The sequence below is a fragment of the Haemaphysalis longicornis genome, unplaced genomic scaffold, assembly GCF_048455015.1.
Source record: "Haemaphysalis longicornis isolate Haplotype H1 unplaced genomic scaffold, Haemaphysalis longicornis Haplotype H1 scaffold_4, whole genome shotgun sequence".
Classification (NCBI taxonomy): domain Eukaryota; kingdom Metazoa; phylum Arthropoda; class Arachnida; order Ixodida; family Ixodidae; genus Haemaphysalis; species Haemaphysalis longicornis.
The window spans coordinates 60,705,705-60,730,374 of NW_027526361.1; the positions used below are offsets into that span (position 1 = coordinate 60,705,705).

At 47.8% G+C, this 24,670-nt stretch overlaps 1 protein-coding gene across 1 annotated transcript; it reads right to left on the minus strand.

Annotated features, from left to right (window-relative positions):
- Positions 1-10,845: 10,845 nt before the first annotated feature.
- Positions 10,846-24,452, minus strand: LOC144180374 (acetylcholinesterase-1-like). The gene is made up of 3 exons (XM_077708737.1): positions 24,203-24,452; positions 21,934-23,469; positions 10,846-11,033 (listed from the first exon to the last, which is right to left on the minus strand). Coding segments are annotated over exons 1-3 (1,704 nt in total). The 5' UTR covers positions 24,205-24,452; the 3' UTR covers positions 10,846-10,867.
- Positions 24,453-24,670: the final 218 nt, after the last annotated feature.

Genomic DNA, 24,670 nt, shown 5'->3' on the forward strand with positions numbered 1-24,670 from the left:
AACGGCGGCGCGCGCGCGCGTTACGTCCTCGCTGAAACACTTGGTTTAGAGGGAGAATTCAAATTTTGGCTTAAAATGTTTAATTTTTCTGTGAATAAAGCATTGCTTGCTGCCGGACAAGCTTTAGGGGCACCATAAAACGCCACATCTTTTGACTTCAACAGACTTGTATTTTGTCTGCATGGCCCAGAGGAAAATTATTGCGCGGGAACGGGCAAGGTCTGCCGCGACAAACTCTGAACGACTCAATCACTTTTAAGGGGACACTCAAAAAAGATTTGTAAGCACTGCGGGATTACTAGCGCGTCTGAAGCCTCTAGGCCATGTTTCGTCCACTCTCGCTGCGTTTACATGACTTTATTCAGTATAAAAATCAATTCGAAAATTCTGCCCTCCTCTCTGCATCATCCTTGCCGACTTCCTATGACGTTTCTTATGATGTCAGAACAAGATGGATTGGCTTGACTGCGCTCCTGCACGGCTTCCCGACCCTCCGACAGAATCAGCCGGCCATCCGTTTAGTCAGCCGGCCGCCGGCGGGTTGTCGGAATTCGTTCGCTCAGTCGAAACCAAGCCACGACACGTTTGTGCCTGGAAGAATGTGCCTTTAGTCTGTTAGGTAGACTTTATCAAGCTCCAAGTCCAAGTAGCTACTGGTACGCCAGTAGAACAAATGTAAGACCAATTGAAGGCGGAAGTAGAGGCAGCGAAGTTAATATAAGTACTAAGGTGTTAAAATCAACCGAAAATTTTATTGTACAGCGTAAAACCAAGGTGCGGGAAGCACTTTTTGCGCTGGATGAACTAGCACAGGGGTCAGCAGCACGACGCACATCTGCGAACGCTTTTCCACCTAATAAATGCACTTGCTAGATAGAGACAGGATATTTGTGGAAATTTGGGGACGCTTACTGAACGAGCGCTATTCAAGAAATAAGCATCTAAGCTGCTTTGAATGCTAAAACTAAATTAAAATGTAAACTGGCTATACATTATATACTGTGCATTTCTGCCCTCGGTAGCATTGGCTTATAGGCTAAGTGGTCTGGAGCACCAGGTGCATTGTTGTGCAATTCGTAAGTTCGAATCCCCGACAGCGCATGTTTTTACTTCGATTACGCGAAAATAATCAGACGCCGCTCCCACGAAGCTCAGTTAACGGCTGCCAAAGGGATGCCCCCTAAAACGACCGAAACCCGCCGTCGCCGTTTCCACTCAAATTCACTTCGCCAAGTAGCTGCGAATCCCTCCCTGTAGAAGAGCAACTTCCTCAGTTGGAACGCCGGCTTGAGCCCATATTTCTTATTCAGCTTGGAAGGCCTTTCGACATTTTCGCCGGTGTTTTCACGCCCAAGTACGCGCCATCACCGGTTGCCGGTTTATGCGTGCACGGTTTTCCGGTAGAAAAATGCCATGCCCCGCAGTTTGGTTGGTTGAGACGTGAAATGACGTCCTTTAAAGTTAATACGACAGTTGCGGCAACAGTCTGAACCCGGCCTTACACAAACACTAAGATGCTTACGACGCGGCAGGGCAGTTCCATGTTTATCTGCAAGAACAGAGCTTGGATCAGTCGGTGGTTCATTCAGCTAACTGGCTAGGAAATATGCTCCATCGCAAATTACGATAAACGTGTTTTGTTTCGTGCACTCCGTGGACTGCGTCCAGCTTTGCAGGTCATCCTTCTCCACAGAGTGGAAGGGCACTAATTTTTTTCAAGTTGATTTATTTTTGTTTGGACAATGTTTTCTATAATTAATTCACCATTTTTGCACTGCAACGTTCATTGATCTACGAGCGAGTTCGCAGAACGCGTGCAGACTGACACCGACGCGCTGGCGAGTTCTTGTTGGCGTGGCGTTGCCATAAGCACCGACTGCTTGCTGGCCCAGTCCCGAATCAGCCGACCCTTTGCCTGGTGCGAGCACACCTCTTACGATACAGGCACGAGCTATACTCCAAAGGTAGGGGAAAAGCGCATCGCATTTGAGCGTCTCCGGTGACGCGGAGGGCGTTCATCCACTGCGTGCGCCTCGGCTCATAGTGACTGTTACGATTCCAAGTCGTGCTGGCAGGCTTATCTGACGCATTTTACAGCCGACAACATGGCAGAAGCGCGGTATGCCGATTACTGATATCGAGAATGCCCAGCCAATGATAACGCCGGCTACCAAGCATGTTGTTTCACAGAACCGAAACCGAAATTGCTTTGATTTCTAATCTTCGACATCTTCCAATCACGTAGCACCTTGTATGGACGTCACTGCTTTAGTTGGTGCGGCCGCCGCAGACCGCGCAAGGTAGTTTTGTTCTTTCAGGCTTTAAAAATAAATACCGCCTTATCGACCGTATAAACGTTGAAAAGTGTATTTATTTGAGCCAGTGTACGCAGTGCAAGCAAAAACAGGAGCTTGACAAATTTACGTCAGTGTGCCTTTAAAAGCGCCATGATTCACAGAGCCACAGGGCTCCTTCTCCAGCTCCATTGCATAATGGTGACTGAGCGTCGTGCAGACACCAACGGTGGCGCTGCGCTTTCCCGGGATAATCGGCAGGGCGCCGACCACCGAATGTGTTGCTTGCGAATGTAACAATGACTCGGAAATTAGTCGGTCTCAAAGCTTTTGTAGTGAACCTCGTATTCCCCTAAACTGCTGAAAGTGCGGTACTTCAACGTTACCTTTAATATCGAATATTGAAAAGCTCTGTACGCCTAAATATGTTCGATATTAATTTAATAATAGGTCGAAATAAAGAAAGCAGAAGCCAGGGGTCGTCAACAAACCTTGTGGACACGTTGTATTGGTTCTACGAAGCATTCAATGCACAAAGAAATGGCTAGAAGTTAGAACGTTGCTACGGAAGGAGAAAGAAAATAGAAATCGTCAAAAAAATTTGTAATCGTACTGTATGTTTCGAGTTTTATTTTTTATCATGTGATATGGTGTGTGCCCACTGGCGAAAAAAAAGGCACTTATTCTTTCGTTGAAAGAATTATTGGTAGAGAGAAAAGAATGACGGAAACATTCTTAAAAATTCGAAATCCCCTTCTTCAGAGAAAGGTGCTTAAAACGCGAAGCTTTCTCCCATGCAAACTGAATCAAAGTCCGAAATCCAAACTGCTTCGACCGCGTCGGAATGACGCAATATATAAAGAAAAAAAGAACGGTGTAATCGAATAGACATGGGCTTCTTAACGCGAGGGACCCAAGTTCGATTACGACCACAGGAAGCGTTTTTTTCTTGAGGCGCTTGATGCGCCTTCGCTTACCATCATCGTCGTTTTGTGAAACCCACTGTGTGAAGTTGGCTTTCCTGCAGTGCGTTTTCGTGACGGGATGGTCACCGTCAGTGTGGTGTAGAAAGCTAGGCTGCGTGAGGAGCGAGTGACGTCATGGCACGTTCCCTCCCAAGGAAATGGATGTTATGTTAACTCTCCCTCTCTCCCTATTCATCAATCTCCCTTGTGTGAATCTGGGATCGAGCTTCCGCTTTTCGTTCCTTTCGCACGTTAGTAAGTAACGGAATAACCCGCCGGTGATAAGCGGGCCTGTACCCTACCCTACCTTATTCTTAGGGCTGTACGGGCCATCCCTCTGTTTGTGAAAAGAAGGAGGGGGAGAAGGAGAAGGACATGACGATAACGACTACGACGATGATGACGCGTACGTATGTAGTGCGGACAATGTCTTCCTGGGTTCCAGGTACATACCACATTCAGGGATAAAATCCTCCTCCGAGATTTTTGAGAAACAGCTTCTTAACTGTTTAACAGTTCTTAACAATTTTCAATGATGGTTCGCCTGCATGGCGGGATTAGCGCGAAAACACGGGGAGCAAGAAGTTCCGGTCTTTCCTTCTTCATCTGACCATCCCACGAGTTTTGCCTTGTTCCCGCCGTGTGCCAGTGAGGAAGTTATTAGCTTTCCTGCAGTTAATTTTTGGCCTTTATCATTACGCCACCACAAGGCGTGGAGGGGCAAGAATAAGGCTTGTCGTAAAAGACTTCCACATGCGGAATATTTTTACGTGCGGGCTTAAATGCCCCCACTTTGAAGATTCGCGTGGCGGGTGTTTCAAGCCTGTAAGTCATAGGGGCCTACCATCGGCAAAAAAATGAATATGCCGGTGTTCCATACCATTGACGTGCGTTCGTTACAGCCAAGAAAGAGCGTCGCTAGGCAGCGTCGTTTCGTATGAATGTTAAGCTTCTCGGTCAAGGCCACAGGGGGGAAAGAATGCCAGTTCGAGCATAAAAAAACAAGTTGCCAAGCAACACCCGGGATGATCGGCGCGTGGCGCTGTAGGCGGTAGCGTTACCGCTGCAGGCTCCCAGTTTATAAATTTTGATTCATAAAAATTATAGTTTATAAATTCACAATTTGTTCTCTGTTCTTGGGGTGATCTGGACAGGAAGGCAGACCAACACTTTTGGTGAGCTTCCTGTCCTCTACATTCTAAAATGTAGACCATGAAACCTACGGGAGTTCAATATAATCTGCCGATAACTTCCTACGGCTGGGGTCGCATAGGGCCCGCAGAACACAATAACAAAACTCAATCAACATAGGCTCTTTCCTACTTTCTTGCTTTCTTCAGTGGTTGCTAGTAATGTCTAGCATATAAGTAAGCAAGTCAGGGGAACTTGCTTCTCAAAATGAATGAAAGACACAAGAACAAATGAACATTTTTGTTTCACAAGATGTTTAAAAAGGCTATGCGAAAAAAATTGGTCGCGTAGTATATGCTCCTTTCGTTGCAAATGTCGTCAAAAGACAGTAGTCTTTGTAGACATTTGCCAAGGAAATGCCCCTCTTTGCTTTCCCGCTCACATCTCATGCTGTTCCTGCTGCTGCTCACATCTCATGCTGTTCCTGAATTTACCGCGTTCTGTTGCTACAGACCGGGTTGCGTGATTCCAAACGCTTCGCTGCACAGAACACCCACGTGACATGTGTAATGTCACTGCGCGCGCTATTCTTTAGAGCGCCTGCTAAAACAAGCCCTCCGTTCGGGCTCTGTGGCCTCGATGTAGAGTACTGAGTACTGGCGCTGAGGGCTTTGGTTCGAGCCCCAGCGGGGTTATCTCCTAGTTTTTTTTTTCATTGACTCCCTTTTTTCTCTAAATTTAACTTTTTTTCTAAACTCAAATGTACGGGTTGTTTTTGTTTAAAAAAGGATTTGGTATGTTTTAGGTCGCGTTAGGTTTGGGGCACAGCTAATGACGACGTTTAATTAGTGTTCTGCATCGCATAAAACAGACTTGTCACGTGGGTGCTCTGTGCAGCGAAGCGTTTGGAAATACGCGACCGGGTTCCTCTATGCCAGCGCTGCAGTACGGCGGAGACGCGCGTGAATCGAGGCGGCCGACATGAAGGTTTATAGAACCGCGCGGCCGTGCTCCACGTGCGTTCCAAGCAGAACGTGCAACCTAGCCAGTGGAACCTTTCGTTGCTGTTGCCGCGTGATTTTTCATATGCCGCCAGGAGGTGGCGCGGGCAACAGCAGGCGGCGGTTTTATGCAGTATATGTAGAATACCATTTGCTATCGAAAAACCAAGCATCCATGAATTTTTAATAAATCAACACTGCAAATATCCCTTAAGTGCTAATTTCCTGTCTTATATTTGCGTGATGTCTTGCTCTTGTTCAACAAAGTTGACAAGTATGAACATATAAACCGGGCTTAGACGTTTACATTTGGCTGTGAGTATATAATACTATTGCGCAATATCGATTTTACTTTGGCCAGATGGCTGAATCGAGTCACAGACAGACAGACAGACAGACAGACAGACAGACAGACAGACCAAAATTTCTGGGTTTAAGTAGCCCAAGAAAAACTATCGTCTTTAAAAGATTGGGGGCAATCATGCTTGATTTATGTCCTTGTTCTCATCATGGACCATACTTACGTTCTTCCGAGGTGAGCTGATTTACACACTTCTCGCGGTGAAGCGTAAGAGTTAGTGCTCTATTTGTAATTGTAGCCGTTTGAATCCTCGTCCACATGAATCATAGCGTGGTACTTGGCGCTGATGCAGCCGCTACTAGCGGCTGTGTGCGGAAGGCAATCATAGGGCACTAAACTTCATCAGGCTGCGGCCCTAGATTCGGAAAATTGCTCATTAGTAAAGTAGTTGGTTATTGACGGTAGCGCTGTCTAGCGTTGCGATGTCGCTGCGTTATAACCCGTTCAGAGAACTTGCCTTGAGTGTAAGCCTGTTTCTGGCCTTTGCAGGTTTTGACACCTTCCGGCGTTTCCATTCTGCGCCCTTTTTATTTTAACACGAAAGTGTTTTATCCCGAGATACACCAAGATTTCACTTACGTCATATCTGTCACGGAAGTGACGCCAGTACAACGAAGCAAGCGGCCTGTAAAGGGTGCACCCGTGCACTCAGGTTCTTCTTGCGGGGAAGCAACTTTTAGTACTAAAGTGTACGTTATACTTCGGGTTGTTCGTTTTCTGGTTTTATATTTTAACACGAAAATGTTTTATCCCGGCATACACCAAGATTTCACTGACGTCATATCTATCACAAAAATGACGCCAGTACACCTTTGTCGAAGCGACCCGCCAGCAGGACGTCGCTCGCCAACCACACCCACATGACAGCCGCCGACACACAATTCATGCTCAGCGGCAGAGCAGATTTCGCTGCACATTTCACTTTCGTGTTTTACCGATTCCCATGGCATAGGAATCAACCACATTTTTTTGTTACGAATCGGGAAGGGTAACAGAGGCTGGCGCCAAAATATTGAATAGGGCACGATGACCCAAGGAGCTGGTTACGTTTGTATGTGCCAGGGCCCATCAAGGACTCAGAGGAAATGAGGAGGCTCAAACGGTCGCCCCAGGTCTCACTTAAAGGTCGTCCTCCGGAACCTTTCAACCCTCTAAAGACATCCGTGGAGAGGATTGCGCACATATCAAGAAATTACGCTTTACTATATACTGAGTAGGCAAATTTACACAGTGGTCACATGTGTAACGGTATACTGGAAAGTGGACCTGAATTAGCGCCTGCTCTCTCTCTCTCTCTCTCTCTCTCTCTCTCTCTCTCTCTCTCTCTCTCTCTCTCTCTCTCTCTCTCTCTCTCTCTCTCTCTCTCTCTCTCTCTCTCTCTCTCTCTCTCTATCTATCTATCTATCTATCTATCTATCTATCTATCTATCTATCTATCTATCTATCTATCTATCTATCTATCTATCTATCTATCTATCTCTGTGTGTGTGTGTGTGAGGGCGGGGGCATAATTTCACGTGACCGATGCTGGCTCTTCCGCTCGTTAAAAACACGCCCATTTAGCTTAATAGTGCACCAAGACTTGTGGGCATCGAGGGAGTCCCTTCTTGCGCCTGGGACTGTTAGGAAAGGAAGACGCAGAGTCAGACAAAAAGAGGAAGGAGAGCAGTATGGTGCGGTAACTACCATGGCAGGCAGAGCAGATGAGGATTACATGCACTGCATGTTAGTATGCACTGCTTGTTAGTAGTGATACCTTTTGGGGCGCTTAGGAGGGGTGAGGCGATTTCTCGGATCCATTTCTCGAGCGCTTTCACCCCCCCTCCCGCCTTGTATACTCTGATTGATTGACAATTGCTTTTGCTATCTCCTTGTATCTGGGTGATGGCATGCGTCATCTCACCGTGAAAGCTAACCCATCTGTGTTATACTTACTTTCTAATTTAGTGCTGCTGAAGTGGCAGGCTCAAGTAAAATTTTCCTGTAAGAGGTGGTAGCTGTTCAACGTTATATTATCCGCTCTGCTCTTTTCCCACCAGCATTGCAATCTTCTTGTAGTCACGTCCATGACATCGTAGTTTACTTTCTGTGCCTTACCTTTAAATCCTGGGCTTCGGTGAAGGGGGCATTCTCCCCCACATATGTTTGGCTGGATACAATCGCATTCCGGCAAAATCTGTCGAATTGTTTCTGTTTCCATTCTGCAGACAACACAGGTCCCGCCATTTTGGGTGTACTTCCTACAAAGCTCTTCGTTCTCAAGCAACTTTCTCCGGCTTCAGAATGCAAAGCACTGCCCTAAGACTTACCGTACACATTTTCTTTTCTGACGTCACACTTGTATGCCCCGTACATTCCTAACGACATTTTCGATGTCATTTCCGGACGCCTCTCGGTATCCGCCACTGGCTTTCATCCGCGTGGTTGTTGTCGCCGAGGTCTTTCGGCGTAAATACCTGGTCCGGTGTGGCTGCCCGGTGATGTCCTGCAAACGATTGGTAACGATCTTTCCAGCGGCAAGGCGTACAGAGCTCGTTGCCTGTGATCGATACCACCTCCCGCAGTGCGCCTTGACGTCTCAGGCATCTGTTACTCCCGGACAGAGCCTTTGGAGTTTTTATTGAGCCCACAGAGATGGCGATCCCGCCGTTGCCGTTTTAGAGCCCGCGTCCCACGTGACTCCAAGGAGGTCGGCAGGTATTTTCAGCTCTGCAACCGCTGGGTCACTCTCGCAGTGCGTGGGGTCTGTCTGCGGTGTGCGGTGGGTATCCGTCATCTCCAGCGACGCTCATTATTTTGTCTCGGGATTTGAGGCGGCGTCAGTGTACCAGAATGTTTATCGCGTTGTTTCTTTGCGTCTGGCGTTGTGGACTGGGGGGCATCTGCCAGTATTTGGGCCGTAGGTTAAACGCCACACGAACCTGCCCTCCCGCTGTGCGATGGCAGTCGGAACGCTGTTGACATATCGCAGCGTCTAGAGACTGTGTCACGTGATCTCTTGTCGCTCGGTTGCGCATTTTAACTTTCCTCGAGGGCTCTCTTCAATTTAATCGGGCTATCGCGGAGAACGGGAAACTGTGGCAAGACGTTTTTTTATGATGGGCTTAGATGTTTCTCACGTGCTCTTGTTGCTCTCATTTTACGAGGTAGCAAATCAGATAGGCAGTCGGAGAAACTTCCGGTGATAACATCCCGGTTATCTTATTTCCTGGTCACGCCAAAAATAGCGCCCACCAACTCACTAAGACCGGCTTGTCGCCGCCTGCGACTGCCATTACGGTACCACACGATCGAACAACGCCGTGCCACCCTTTGCGGGTTCTCTCTTGAAGTTGGCGCTCGAAACTGGCATATGCAACAGGATGGGTCATTTCCCGCACCTTCGCCCGCCTGCCCCCCCCCCCCCCCCCCCCCCCCGTCTCCACCTCTGCAAAAAAGCCATGAAGCTATATCAGAAGAAGACGCATTAACACTTTTTCTTTGTTTATGGCGAAGCATGGACTGCGGTAATCTGTTAAAAAACACTGTAATATATGTAAAACAAGCCGCTTCGTTATCCTGTTCTTTCCCTTTGCTTTTTAAGCGAAGCTTTCTATGACTCGCTGATTCGTCCGTGAGCGCCAAAAGTGCACTGCAGGAAAGACAATGCATTGATGATGAACGTTTGGAGACCATGATTAGTGTCCACTCAGCTTTCTTTTAAGGCCTCAAGAAAACGCTTCCCATGGTCGTGATTGAACATGGATCTCCCACATTATGAAGCCGATGCCTATCCGACTGCGCCTTCAGGACACGGGCTGAAACTTTTAGCCTCACTGATGTCGAGCGCCGCACCAAAACCGCACTGCAGGAAAGCCAGCTCTCCTTGATGATTACGAAAATTCAAAATGTTTTTGGAGAACATGATTCGCGTCCCCTCAGCTTTCCTTTAAACCCTAAAAAAAAATCAAAGCCCCTTTATCAATGAAAGATGTTTGAACGCGAAGCTTTGTCCTGTGCAAACTGAATCAATGCCAAAATCCAAAGCCAACGACCGTGCAATTTCCCCAAGCAATGCTCAGCGAGCCTAATTAAATCACCTAATAGAACAAAAACACCGCATCGGGTCGTTCAGCATGTTTTGGGTTTATTGCGTGATCATTGACATTGGACTTTGGCTTTGATTCAGTTTGCGCACGACAAAGCTTCGCGTTCAACATTCTTTCTTCAAGATAGGGGCTGCAAATAGTTTGTCTGGCTGCGTTCGCAGAGTGACATTAATTCTTTTTGTATTGAGTTTGTCGAGGAGCGTTCTTATGCCCATAGGAATACTGAGTAAAGCAGGACTTTCATGATGGATGCAAGCTATGAAGTTATACGGCGTGTACTTGCATCCAAAGAGTTCATACTGACCGTGGAGAGCTATGGATTCGCTAGTTTGTACTATAGTTCAATGGATGTTAAAAACAACCTGCTAATATAATTAGCCGAACGCACCACACCGGTGCGGTGAAGCCCTTCATACGTGTGGTGGAGGGCTGCACCACAGCTATTGATGTAGTGTAGCTCTTCACCGCACATTTATCAGAATGTCTCAATGGGTGCACCAATTAAACCCCACTTCGTATTGAAAGTTTTGTATTAAAAGTTTCAAGCAACAAGTGCCTGTTAAAACTGCCCTGACTACGGAAAACGAAATCCTTTACTAGTGGTATGTAACTGCGAACACTGACGTAGCAGCACTAATGCTCTTAAAGAAAATGCTTTAAAAACGTACCAGGTGGTAAAAATGATGCCTTATGCGTATAGCCTCCCACGATGGTGCACTTCATATTATCATTCATCACGTAAAATCCCCAGGCATTTTCGAAATGAGACGATAAAAACACAATTGCACAGAATAAAATACCCATTAAAAGTCCCCCAATGCTGCGCATGATATGCTGTTTAGCTCAATTTTCTTTTTTCCGCTATTCAATTGAACAGCGCCTAATTCTATTCGCTGCATGTATATCAACGTAAATATACTAAGGCCCCTCTTCATTTTCCTAAACGATAAGTAGGCATGTTTATCATAACATGGGTGAAGTACTGTACATCGAATGCGTGCGTGTGCGTGTGATCCCACGGTGACTATCACCGTCGCCAAGAGCCCGTAGGCACGAGGTACTTCTTCCAGAAGGAGCACAGCTTCTTCCGGAAGTCGATGCCGTGTGAGTAATTCCTGAGGTTGATGTTGAGGTGGAAGGCGTGGTCGCGCGTGAACTTGGGCCACTGCTGGCCTCCTACCGTCGGCGGCTTCCTGCGAAGGGGAGAAAAAAACAGAATGAGTAACTTTAGAAAGCAGTAATCTTTTTAGCCGTGCTTCACGGCGGTATTTCGCATATTGATTGGAATCATTGTAACCTTAATTGGTATCCTAAAGTGCATTTATTAGTGATTATGGGGATGATGATGATGAATATGATTATTACGACGACGACGATGACGACGACGACGACGACGATGACGAAGAAGAAGAAGAAGAAGAAGAAGAAGAAGAAGATGATGATGATGATGATGATGGTGGTGGTGGTGGTGGTGGTGGTGGTGACGATGATGATGCGCAAGTGAGCTTACATCAGGATGAAAGCAGGAAAAAGGAAAGCTAACAAGTACGCAAGCCCAAGTGTTTCGCTCATGTTGCACACTTATGCCGCCCATTGCACGCCGCTTACTTACGAATATACACAGCTATAACTGTGACCGACCTGTGCCTAACCCGCGGATAACCTATTGTGAAAAAATAAAAAAACTTCAGATTCTTCAGCCCTGTCCGGCTGTCACTTTCATTCGATACTAATTTTTCATCTCGTTCAAATGCTTTATGAGATGTTATTGTTCAATATGAAGTTCCACCCCGAGTGACTCCCTCTGATCGACTTGAGTGGTTGAAATCTGAAGCAATAGGAAGTACAGCGAATTGTTTTGCAGGCGACGCGAGGCCGGGGAGACAATTCGTCGCCTCCGTCCTCCTTCCTCGCGGAGCGCACCACATCGTTCCTGGACCGCGCCCTTCCCCTACCCGTCCTCTAGGCCTCCTCCCACCCCAAACCCTAACCGCCGCACGGCGTAAGCCGAGAACCATCTATAAGTTAATGTTTGAAACGAACAAACACTTGTAAGTAAGGAGAAGAGGAATTCGAAGTAAGCAACAACTGTGACGTCTCATGGCAGCATCGCCGTCTGAATAACTTCACACTTGGAGGGTCAGCAACTCTGCAGGTGGAAAGGTGAATCTCATTGAGTCCCCTCCCCCACTCTCTCCTAGCTCTGCACCTTTTTCCCTTTCCATCTACGCTAGATCCGCCCGAGACTTACAACTCGGCATTCTTACACCGTCAGGCAGCCAAATTAGAGCACGCACTCGGGTATTACTACCCGTATAGTACGCACGTTTTGAGAGCAGCAAAAATTTGCTGCTCAAGTTACATTACCTTGACTTTTAACCCACAGGCACTTGCAGTAGACTCCGCCACGCTATTACTTTCCACCTGTCGCGTGTGGTCAGAGATTAGTGAATCGCGTGCGACCGTCTGGACAGAGAAAGATCGAACGGGGCGTTTTGCAGGACGAGGTCACATTTAGTGCGAGCCGGCTAGTAGGGGAGGAGCACCTCGTAAACCCTGAGACACCTCCTTAAGAAAACGAACGACCTTACATGTACAAGGTGGTTCTATTGCTCTTGCTATGAGCAACGGCAATACCTGAGGGCTTCAGAATAATTTAACCAATCAAGGATAGCTAAGTGTGTGTAGTATCTTAGCAGGCTTATGTAAAGCTAGAGTGGAGAGTCGAGCTAATTGGTGGTAATGGGCGACTGGAAGAAAAACGTGAACTAAAAACTATCATATTCATGTCTGTAGTTCGCGTCTGAGTTAAAACCATGCCGACTCTCTTTTTGTAGTTTCATTTAAAGGGACCCTGCAACACTTGCCATCGACGACTAGTAATGTATTTTGGGATAAAGTCTATTGTCCCAGAAATCTCCTTCCACAAGAATTATGAAAATCCGTTCACAATTAACGAAACTACGCGCGATGAGAAATCGCGCATAATCGTTCGCTCTCAACTCGACCGCGGACAACGCGACGAAAGCTACGCGCTCTCTCCCGGAGAGGGGGGCAGCTCGCAGCGTTCTCTTCCGTGGCCTTCGATGTATCACATGCCGGGTAGTTTTCTAGTTTTCTCAGCAACGCGGAGGGGCCTATTTCCGGTCTGGTGCCCCAAAAAAGCAGGCATGGGTGCCTGCTCGCAAGTGCGCGCTCGGGCTGGTAGGGCGTTTTTGAAGCAATAAACGTTTGTAGTCGAGTGGTCCCGTTGAAAGGGAAGTATTGAGCTCATCACTCAAACTCCGCGCGCACTCAAAACACAAAAGAAACGGCAAAACTGTGCCTACAGGTTCAGGCATAGGAGAGGTTCGTACACAGCGATGACGACGACGGAAATGGGCGAATCTAGCCGCGACGTTGACCAGTGACAGCCGATCGGGCAGCCATGGCCTATGTGACATCCCTTAGGCCATGCCAGGGGTTGCATAATGAGGACAACTGAAGAGAGAGCGGTTGGTTTTTCCGCGTCTTTCACATCGATTTGCGCGCTCACCGCTTCACGTGCACGTGTAATATTTGGCTCAGGTATTCCTGGCAGTGTAATCTAAACGTCGCGCAGGTTTACTTGCACTGCTCAAAGAGTGTTGCAGGGTCCCTTTAATATGAATGTGGCCACCGCTGAAAGGGGCGCGACTCTCACAGTCTCGTGCACTGTATTGGAACTTCGCATTCGTATACGCCAACGTGATTAATTTGGTTCAAAAGCACCCCGCAATGGAAACGTCAACAGCGGTCAGCCGAAACAACTCATCACCATCTCTCCGTGATCATCACTATCTTCGACGACATCATCAATAGAAAGTGCGCATTGGGCGCAGAACGGTGCATTCTCCGGATGGCTTCTATAACAGCTTTTATACTGCACGCCACGCATCCAAATAAAATTCCTTGACATTCGCGTTATATGTAACGGGTACAGAGATTTCCAAGAAATCAATCGATAGAGGTTCGCTGCCCGCAGACTTGTTCTCAATCAAACGAACATTCTCGCGTCGTCTCACCGCTATCTAGAAAGCATTCAACTGATTGGCAGCGCTTATCCGCATCGCCTAGGTTCTCGCAAACTATATTATAAGCATCTTCGGTGGGGGTGTAAATACCCCCGCCGACGTGGCTTTGTGGCTAAGGCGTTATTGCTGTTGAGCTAGGACGCGGGTTCGATTCCCGGTCGTGGCGGCCACTTTTCTGGTGGGGCGAAAACCGAAAACGCTGGTATGTTCGCGATTTCGGCGCACGATAAACAACATTAATCCGGAGCCCTCCACTATGGCATGCCTCATCGCCTGTGTAGCGTCGGCGCCTCATCGCCTCCCGTAGTGGAGGGCTCCCGATAAACTTTGACTACCTGGGGATCTTTTACGCGCGCCGAAATCGCGAATACATGGGCGTTTTTTGCTTTTCGCCTCCATAAGAAAAGCAGCCACCGCGGCCTGGGTCGCACCGCGTCTTTGGGCTTGGCAGCGCAACGCCTCAGCCACTGAGCCACCGCGGCAAGTATACATGAACCTTCCCACGACCCGCCGCGGTGGCTCAATGGCTAAGGCGTTGCGCTGCTGAGCACGAGGTCGCGGGTTCAATTCCCGGCCGCGGCGGCCGCTTTTCTGATGGAGGCGAAAAGCAAAAACGCCCGTGTGTACGAGATTTCGGCGCACGATAAAGATCCCCAGGTGGTCAAAATTAATCCGGAGCCCTCCACTACGGCGCGCCTCATCGCCTGCGTTGCGTCGGCGCGTTAAACCCCGCAATCAATCAAATCAATCAACCTTCCCACGCGGTGTCTAAATAAAAGCCGGGAACACAGATGAGCTGCAATTTGGTGTCAGTGTGTCGAGAGAAGATAGGTCAGGTCAAAATTCGTCACCAGGATGGGGCTTCAAGTGATAACGAAGAATGCCGCTATGAGGTATCAAACACGTAATATTTAGGGTAAGACTGTTTCCTTGTTGGTTACCAACCAGGAAGTGTTTGCGATGTCACATAATCAGAATTTATACACTGTTCAAACATGACAAAACGTGTGGAATGGGTAACAACGCCCCGTGTGCGGCATCCTATTAATTCCTACTTCTTAAGTGCCGGATTCAAGCGTTATGGAGTGTATATGATCTACTAGGGCGGCCACGCTTTGCGTATAGCCTTCGTCCGTCTGCTTTAGATAACTGGGAGTAGGTTTCGTTTCTTTAAACGTGGCCTTGTCTCTACCTGTTCGCCAGTATATATACTTTTGTTGTGTTGGCTGCAGTGAAAGCGATGCACGTCCAAACACACCAGGGACCCTGATATGCCTCCAAGCTTTGTTTTTTTTTTTTTTCGGTGAAGGCTTCACAAAACCTGTGAATCGTTTTTTTTTTTTTTTTCTTATTAGCCAATCTCCAACGGAAGCACATGTGCGTGTTGCATAAGGCAAGCAGGGATAAAATGGTGGTGCTAACGAGGCCGCCTCTGGATGCAAGCATAATTCCCGTGCCACGTCTAGGCACACACATTTTCCCCTGCCTATAAAATATGTGTTGTTTCCTACGATCAAAGCCTTTGCGTTCCATGGCCTTGTTCTCACGCGTGGTGAAAAACGCGTGAACCATGGCGGAGGTCTACTTACCGCCTCGAGATTCCAAATTACATTTTCCGGTTCTTGCGGCTGCTTGCACGTTTTCGGGGTGCTTAGAGGGCAATTTTATTTCGTTCACCGGGAGAAAAGCGCGCGGTCTGGAACGGAACTAAAGCGGAGCACGTCTGTATCTCCTTTCTCGGCCTCCGTCTTCCCGGAAAGAAAGGACAGTGGCGGAAATAAAAGCTGTTTGCCCAGTTTGATTCCTCCCTCGTTGGCGTTCGGACTTCAGCGTTCATGTATTTTCTTGTTCTTTCTTTGATTTTTCGAGGGGAACCATGATTCTCGAAACGATATCCACGAGTGTCGAGGAAGCTACCCAGGTGATACTACCTTTTCCGTTCCGTACATGCGATCAGAATGTGGAAGTATGTGCCTGATCCTATGGTAATTAGTACAACCATCGTATTTTTTGCTTGCAAGCAAAGAATTCGGACACACGCTTAAGCTGCTCTGTCAATAGATACCTCGTTAATTAAAGGGGCCATGAAGAGAATATACAGTTTGGTTCAGTTTGAAAAAGCTGCCCTTTGAAAACTCACTCAGCTCCATTCCAGACACACACACACAAAGAAACTTTTTAAACACAAAAAACGCAAGAAATATCAGAAAACTTTTAAATTTTGCACCACAGTGACGCAATATGGGCAGAACTGACGTAGTATAGGCCAGCGCTAAAAACATTTATATTTGTGTTTTATGTGCACGTTCGCGTCCAAGTAATGCGATATAACGGAACTGGAGGCCCCACTTCAATCGCCAGGTCATGTATTTCTGCGGTGGCTTAAGCAGGCGGCCTCCATTCGCGCAAACAAGATACCACGACCTCACAGAAAATTTGCCGGGAAGTGGCTGGAGAGTCACCACTGCTTAATATTTATGCTTTAATATCTCGGTTATTTGTTTGAAATTTGCGACAAAATTGGTATCGTTATCATCGGTACAAAGCGGTCTTTCTAATGAACCCAACTTGCATTTTGTCTTCATGGCCCCTTTAAACGTTGACCTTGACAGTCCCCTTGTCGCCCTTTTTTGAGGTTCGGAGGTCTCATCCACTGATCCTACGAGCGTTTTTTTTTTTATTTTAACACGAACGTGTTTTATGCCTGGATACACCAAGATTTCAGTGACGTCATATCCGTCACGGAAATGACGCCAGTACAGCGAAGCAAGCGACCTGTAAAGGTGCACTCCTGCACATAGGTTCATCTTGCGGGAAAGTAACCTTTAGTACTGAAGAGTACGCTATACTTAGGGTTGTTCGTTTTCGGGTTTTATATTTTAATACGAAAGTGTTTTATGCCGGGATACACCAAGATTTCACTCACGTCATATCCATCACGGAAATGATGCCAGTTAACCTTTGCCGAAGCGACCCGCCAGCCGGACGTCGCTCGCCACGCACACCCACAAGACAGCCGCCGACACGCAAATCATGCTCAACTGCAGATTTCGCAGCACATTCCACTTTCGTGTTTCACCGATTCCTATGACAGAGGAATCAACCAGAGATCTTTTTTTTTTCGCAATTCATCGCTATTAATTATTCTATGCATGGCATGGAATCATTTATCCCGTTAATCAACATCATTTATCCCGTTCAAGTAGCGACCATAGCAGAAGGCATTTCGTTAGCTTCGATTACACGCTTAAATGTATGTCGGTTTGAAGGCCTCCTAATAAGACCTGAGCGGTCGGTCACTTCAGGCCTCCCCACCACTTTTCATTTCACCCTTGCATTTTCGTTCACTGAACACAAAACCCTTCGCCGTAAAGTTCTACATGATGTATTCACACGCGCAGAAAGCGCCATTTTAGAGCGGGAGAGAGCGAGCCGCCTTTGATGAAGTCTGGCGATGTTAGCCAGGCTAAAATGCTTAGACTTTTATAACCCACAATGCGTGGTCTAACAACAAAGAAATACGCGTGCAAGCTATGAGGGTCACGCAGCTGTATATGAAAGCTTCGGAATGGTTTACAACTTCCACCGCTGTTCAGCCAGTACCCAAATATCGGTACCGTGTGTTTCGACGTTTTGGCTACTACAAAGTGCGCCTGAAGATTAAACCTGCGACTTCGAGCTTGGTCGTCGTCGACCGCATTGAATGCTACTGCTCCGGGAACTGGGCGGAAAGGTGGAAATATAAGCAATCCTTCTATTCAGGGATGGTTTTTGGCACTTAATTGCCACTGCATCACCCACTCAGTCACTCCCTCAGTGCTCGTCATGCACGTTAAAGGAGCCCTGAAGACAAAATACAAGTTGGGTTTATTAGAAAGACTGCTTAGTCCCGATAACAATGATACCAATATCATCGCAATCTTCGAACAAAGAACGGAGATATTAAAGAAAACGGGTGAAGCAGTCGCGACCCTCTAGCCATTTTCGCGCAACTTTTCTATGACGTCATGCCATCACAGAACCTTGTTTGTGCGCTTGGCGGCCGCCTAACTTACCTGTCGCGACGACACATGACTGGACGTCTGTAATGGGGCCTCTAGTTCCATCTGACCGCATCACTTGAATGCTAACGTGCAGTTAACGCACTGAAAATTGTTTTATTGTTGCCCGTATGACGTCATTCTTGTTCATAACACGTCACTGTGGCGCAAAATTTGAAAATCTTTAAATACTTTTTGCTTTTTTTTTTCGTTAAAAACATCTTTTGGGGCTGTAATGGAGCTGAGTGAGATACTGAATCCTAGTTCTTTCAAATTAAACGAAGTTGTATTTTCTCTTCATGGCTCCTTTAAGTGTGTGCGCGTTCGTGTGCGTGTGTGCGTGCATGCGTGCGTGCATGCATGCGTGCGTGCGTGTGCGTGTGAAGCATTGAAACTTTTTGAAGCAATGCTCCGTGTTCATAATACGTCGGTAACCTTCGCGTAGTCTGGTATAGTGGTAGTGAAACTTGTAGACGTCGCGTAGTGTTAAACCACTGAATAAAATCGGTGCATAGGGCATAACGAATTATAAATGAACGCAAGGAGCTCTCTTTGAATGGCCTCAACGCACAGATGACAGCCAAACCAACTTAAAATTTAAATGACTGCACACATGCTCTACCATAAATGTTGCAACGAGGGACACTTCGTACGCTGTATTATTCATTTCGCGCCCTGTTTTGTTCCAGTTTCTCCCCTGGGTGCCAGATCATTCCGAGCATCTTCAACGTTTTGCTTAACGTCTGTCGTTTAATAATGGATTTATTCGGAACCAACCGCTTCCATTCGTTTGTTTGGGCAAGGCGGGGTTATGGCGCATTACCAACACGTCAAAAATGCAGAAACTCAGCGAGTGGGTATCGATAGAAGCTTAGCCTTGCCTCCGTTATGTAGACACTCGAGTCATGGCCCGGGGGTTAAAAAGAAGCTCCTCCTCCTCTTTCAACCATTTATATTGCCAACGATGCGGTAACTCTAGCAAACAGCAAAAGTTGCGAGGACCAAAATAACCATTATCGTCGCTCGCCTTTGCTTACACAGGACCGGCTCGGAAGGTAAACCTACATTGTCTCGATTGTGGTATTTGTTGACACGGTAAAGACTTTTAGAGCGTTAGCTGTAGATATGAAGTTTCCGCTTATGGCGTTGTCTTTCGCGAAATGGTGCTGGTAATTGTAAAAAATTTCGAAATTTCTTGTTTTGGTCTAAATTCACTGAGAATGTTAGTCGCCTAGCGCACGGAAGCGCCTCGCAAAATCTCAGCATCCGCACGGCTCAGCGAGGGAAGCTGCGCGGACATGGAAGGCCCACGTTATTTCGGCATATGCCTTTGGTAATATTGAAAACGCTTCCACGCTTGCAGGTCAAATGCTGGCGACAAAATTTACAGCTGTGAGCACACGTTCCAAATTCATAACTTTTGCTTCTTCTTCGTTGTAAGGGCTTCATCAGTGCCGCATTGGCGAACGTTTCCTGTTCAACTTTAAACGACATTGATTTCGTTCCTCTATTTGTATTTTCTGGATATTTAGGGCCTTCACCCATACACATCAGCGTGGCAGTTTGCTTTGATGTTGCCTTCACGTTACGGATATACAAGCTGAGGGAAAGTGCAATCTTTGTCGGAGCCCTCGTAATTAATAGCCAAGCTGCCTGCAACACTTTTTCCGCCGTGTTAACACGTTTCAGAGTACCATGAATGTGACTGAGGTCCAATTTTCGGGACGCAGGAAAGCGCGGAAACCTTGTTCAGAATGACGTAGCTTCAATAAGAGCGTTAGTTAGATCGGAAGGCCGATTATCTGGCCTCTCTGGCGCATAGAAGGCAGACAAAATTGTCGACGACTTAAAGAATAAAAAAAATGGGTTAGTGAGTTGAAAAGAAAGTTGGGTAAAATTGAGTGTGGGTTGGATTCGAACCAGGGACCTCCGGAACGCTATAGACAAGCAGGCACACACCATACTCCGGCGACTCTAGGCGACTGACGGCGGACCTAGTGAATGCGCTGTGCATTCGAGTTAGGAAAGTATGTTAAACAGATGTACTGAGGCTTAAATGAGTTAATTCAGTAGTGCTAATCACAGAAGTAGCAATTAAGGGAGCAGCAAACTACGTTCCCGCTAAATGTCTTTTTTGCTCATGGAAATGTGAACGCAGGTATGCACTTGGTCGCCGCAAGCAAGAGGAAAACAAAAACACGCAATTCTTTCTCAATCACTACATCATCAGAAGTATTTAGGCGTCCTCGTAATTTTTTATTACTACCTTCGTTTTCCTAATACATACACGTTCCCTTAAACCACTAATTAAAAATTATTTCTCTATTCTAGATAATCTTGTACGACAAAACTAGCAATATAATTATCCAGTTTCCGCATTCGGTTTCAAGTAATGTCCTCCTGGACCAAAAACGTACCGGTAAAAGCGATATATGTGCGGATGTCACAGCCTTCATTTAAAACTAAAGTCGTGTATTTAAAAAAATATGGTATATCACTAGCCCTGCCTACGGCAATACGGTATTCCGTTGCACTGACACAATAATTTTGATTTCATGCACTTTTAATTCCCGTTTCTTGCCTAAGATGGGTCGCTTGGGCGTTTTTTCTTCCTTTGACACGCCGTACAATTCGGATAATTAAAACCATATTATGTCCCATGAGATAGTTATCTTGCCTAAATTGAACCCATGAAGGGGTCCAATTTAAAGAAGATAAAAGGGAAGATACAAAAATTCGGATCCCTCCCCTCGACAATAAATAAAAACAGTGTGCACGCCTGTGGGATACCGCAACAACGACCATAGCTTCGCCGCTCTGCTGTACATCCTCAGCAACATCATTTTTTTTTAATTCAGACTCGGCCCTGGGCAAAGTACCCGTCACCTTGAAGTTTGAATGAAAAAGATTTGCATTTTGTACCTGGTCAATAACTTAACAATTCAACCAAGGGGCGTCTCGCTCAACCGTGCTCAATTATATCCACACGAACTTACGAAGAAGCTGTAATTAAAATGTTTTAGCACACTGACATACGCACACTGCACGTTCTGTTCATACCAGGCGGATCTTGCTCTGAAACCATCTGCTGACACACGGGGCCTTGGTCTCACCACCGGAGCTACAGAGAGGACGTGATTTGATGCATAGCTAGGCTAAAGAGTCATTTAAATCCTCGTATAATTTATGGAAGCCTAAGTTGGTCACGCCACCGGAACTACCGAGAGGACGGGGTTTGACGCAGATAAAAATATCTCGTATAAACTACGCAAGCTGAAATTGGTCACACCACCCGAAGTACTGAGAGGGCGGGATCGGACACACATGGTAAAGTGGTATGAATGTCTCGTATATTTCAATGCTAGCTGGAAAAAATAGCTAAGCATCATCAAAGTAAAAAAAAAGGTCTTAGAAGTCCCTTCTTGGGACTTTTCTCTGGTTTTCTAATTAAAGCTAAAAATTTTCCGTTGCTTAAAAGAGCTGACAAAACATTCTCCATTATTCATTGTGCAACGCATCTACTTTCTGCCCGCAAAACTATCCCCAATTAAGTACGCTAATCTGGTTGACGCAAAATAAACAGACTTGATGCGTTACCTTGTACGAACTGTCATTTTGCGTAGGAATGTCACGAAATCTCACATTACCGTACTGGTACGAACATTACGGAAATTTGTTTAAGGCATTTTAAAGTGAAACGGGCTCGTGCAGCATTTCGTGAAACTGAAGCCCTAAAGGCAGCGGGCTCTAGATCCTCGACGCAGATTGGCTAACCGCTCTCCAGGTATAATTGGCTGCGCAAGCGCTCGTACGGTTTGAGCGAAGCGAGGAGCGGTTGGCAGAGCTCTCCCGTAAAATCGCGTAGCAGTAGCACTGTGAACGTAGGCGTTAGTTTCACTTCACAACAGAAGTGCACAGTAATTAGCCATATTTATAAAACACGTAACTTGAATCCCAAACTGTGGTTAACTCTGAATGCTGTCACAGCGTTGCGAACTTACCCTGTTCGGGCGAACGTCGACCAGATACGGATCATCCGCCTTGAGAGAATCTTCTCGTCGTCAGATGACTGGTGCGGATAGAGCAGCGGGAAGCCGAACACGAACCCCAGTTCATCGCCATGTGCAACGCCCGTCCACTTCTGGTACACGCTGAACGACGGCCTGTGATTGAATATGTAGAAGTACACGTTGTTCTTGCGCCTCGCGTACGCCTCGGCGAAGAGCTGCGACGGGCAGATGAGGCTGAAGTCACCCACTGCGTCCGAGAGACGATTCAGAGCGAGGGAAGAGTCCGTGTCGTTCAGGTCGCTCAGGTACAGCTCTCTAATGGGCCCGGGATTCTTTCCCAGGATGACGCGAAACACCAGCAGGCTGTAGAACCATATCTCGTCCAACGTTATCCTGGTGTAGTCCCTGAAGTTGAATATCTTCCAGAAGAAGTGGTCCACTATACCGGTTCCCTCGTTGCGGACGTTGCCGATCATGAGGTCAACATCTTGGAACTGGCCCCGCTCGGTGGCCATGACGGGTTCGAAGGGCAGGAACTCGCTGTAGTACGCCGGGATCATGTAGTGCTCTTCGACCCCGAAGACCTCCTTCATGGCCCTGAATATCCTCCCGCGGCTCCTGGAGCGAATGCAGTCGATGACCTTTCCTGGTTCGGCGAGCACGTTGCCCCTCTCGCCGACGGGGCAGCCGAGGCCGACGGCCAGTTGCTGGACTTTGAGCTTGCCCGTGAACGTATTGTCGGGGACCTTCCAGTAGGGCGTACCACTCTGCATGATGACCCTACGGAACAGGCCCCTGCTGAGAGGAGACAGCAGGTGGTAGCCGGCGGAAACCGAGCCTGCGCTTTGTCCGAACAGGGTCACGCGGTTCGGGTCACCTCCGAACATGCCGATGTTTTTCTGCACCCACTGCAGCGCGAGGATCTGGTCGTACATTCCCATGTTTCCCGGTGCGTCGCTTACGTTAGCGTTCAGGAAGCCGAAGACGTTGAGCCTGTAGTTGGGCACCACCACAACGACGTCTCCGAAGAGGGCCAGGTGGCGGGCGTCGTAGATGGAGTAGCTGTTTCCGCCGAACTGGAAGCCGCCTCCGTGGAAGAAGACCATCACGGCCTTGGTGCTGCAGAGCCCGAGGTTGGGATGGAAGCAGTAACGGGCAGCCGTCCATATGTTGAGGTGAAGGCAGTCTTCGGTACTGTTGGAGGCGTCAATGGTGAATCCCTGCGTTAGCTCCCACGACTTTTGAGCGCAAGGTGGCCGCTTGTGTGTGGCATAGTAGATGCCTTTCCAAGGCAGCGGAGGCCGAGGTTTCCGGAACCGGAGTTGAGCCAAGGGCGGCTCCGCATAGGGGATTCCGTAGAAGGCGTCCACGGGCCTGTTGCCGACGTTTAGCCGCACACCGCGAACTATCCCGGACCTTGTGTGAGCGAACGGTTGGTTTGGGTCGTCCCGTATCCTGGCGTCCGAAGGGACCACTATAGCTGGTGAAAGTAGTAGCGCGGTCGCCGCGACGAGCCGATGCACCCGCCTGAAAACGCAAAGTGTCGTGAGCGTTTGATCTTATACATGCTAGCACGCGTAAAATTGTAGCTACATCATATGCTGGCCTTTTGTAACAAAAATTAGGCTGCCTCTTACACAGCTAGTGGCTGTGTAACCAACAAGCAGCTGCATACAATCGCTAATCAATCTTAATGGTGTTAGTTTTTATACTGCCTTCTGGATAAATGATACGACTATTAGAATCAGCTGTGCCGAAATCAATAGCGCCCTATAAGCGCAAGCATGACAAGCCCTCTGCGAAGGGCCCCCGACGGTACTGTACAGAGGTGAAGCCTTACTGGGGTCGACACTTAGCCACTAAAGACAGGAACGCACGTCAGTCACGTAACACGTAATGCAGCTAGGTTAAACGCTGAAGGTTCGAGCTTCCTGTTCGCTAAATATTGCGCAGGATTACTGGTTATGCAAGGTTCTTGCGACCTATACAACTTGTTCAAAGTTTCTGTTAATTCTTTCCAAATCCTACCAAGGGAACAAAAGGCGATCATGCGACAACCTCGCTCCAGGCGCATGCTCACCTTTGCGCATGGTCAATACTTGATGCACAAACCTCGACGTTGTTAGCTGCGGACATCACATCGAGACACTCATCTTCAACCTCTCAGAAAAATTGTATCGACTACTCGCGGGGGAATTACAGACAGCGGGAGTAAGCCACACAACGCGCAGTAGGAGAAAGCGCCGTGATCTTGACTTACATATTTCGATGCGGGCTCTCTCCTCAGCAGATGACAGACAGGACCGAGCTTGCAGACGACCGCGCGAAGCCGCCTCCGCCGCCGACCGTGCGCGAGGCGAAAGGAACGCCGGGCACGCACGCCAAAATTCGCGCCGCTCGAGCCGACGCTACGCTACCGCTCTCGCCAACGCTCCCCGCGGGGCAAGACAAAGACGATCACTTTTCCTGGCCCTTTTCTGCGGCACCGGCGTGCGGATCCACTACTACACCACCGGACTACGCCGGCCTCCTTCTTCGCACGGACAGGCGAGCGCGTGTGTGTTTTGATCGGCCAGTCCCGAATCGCCACCGCCGCCGCGGCCGCCGGGTGACCCCCGCTAGCCTCCTCGCTGGCGGGGTCTTCCTGGACCAACCGACGGAGGCCCACAAAGTACTCGCTTCCCCTCCCCCTCCCCGCTCTGTTCTTAACGAGGAAAGCGAGATGAAA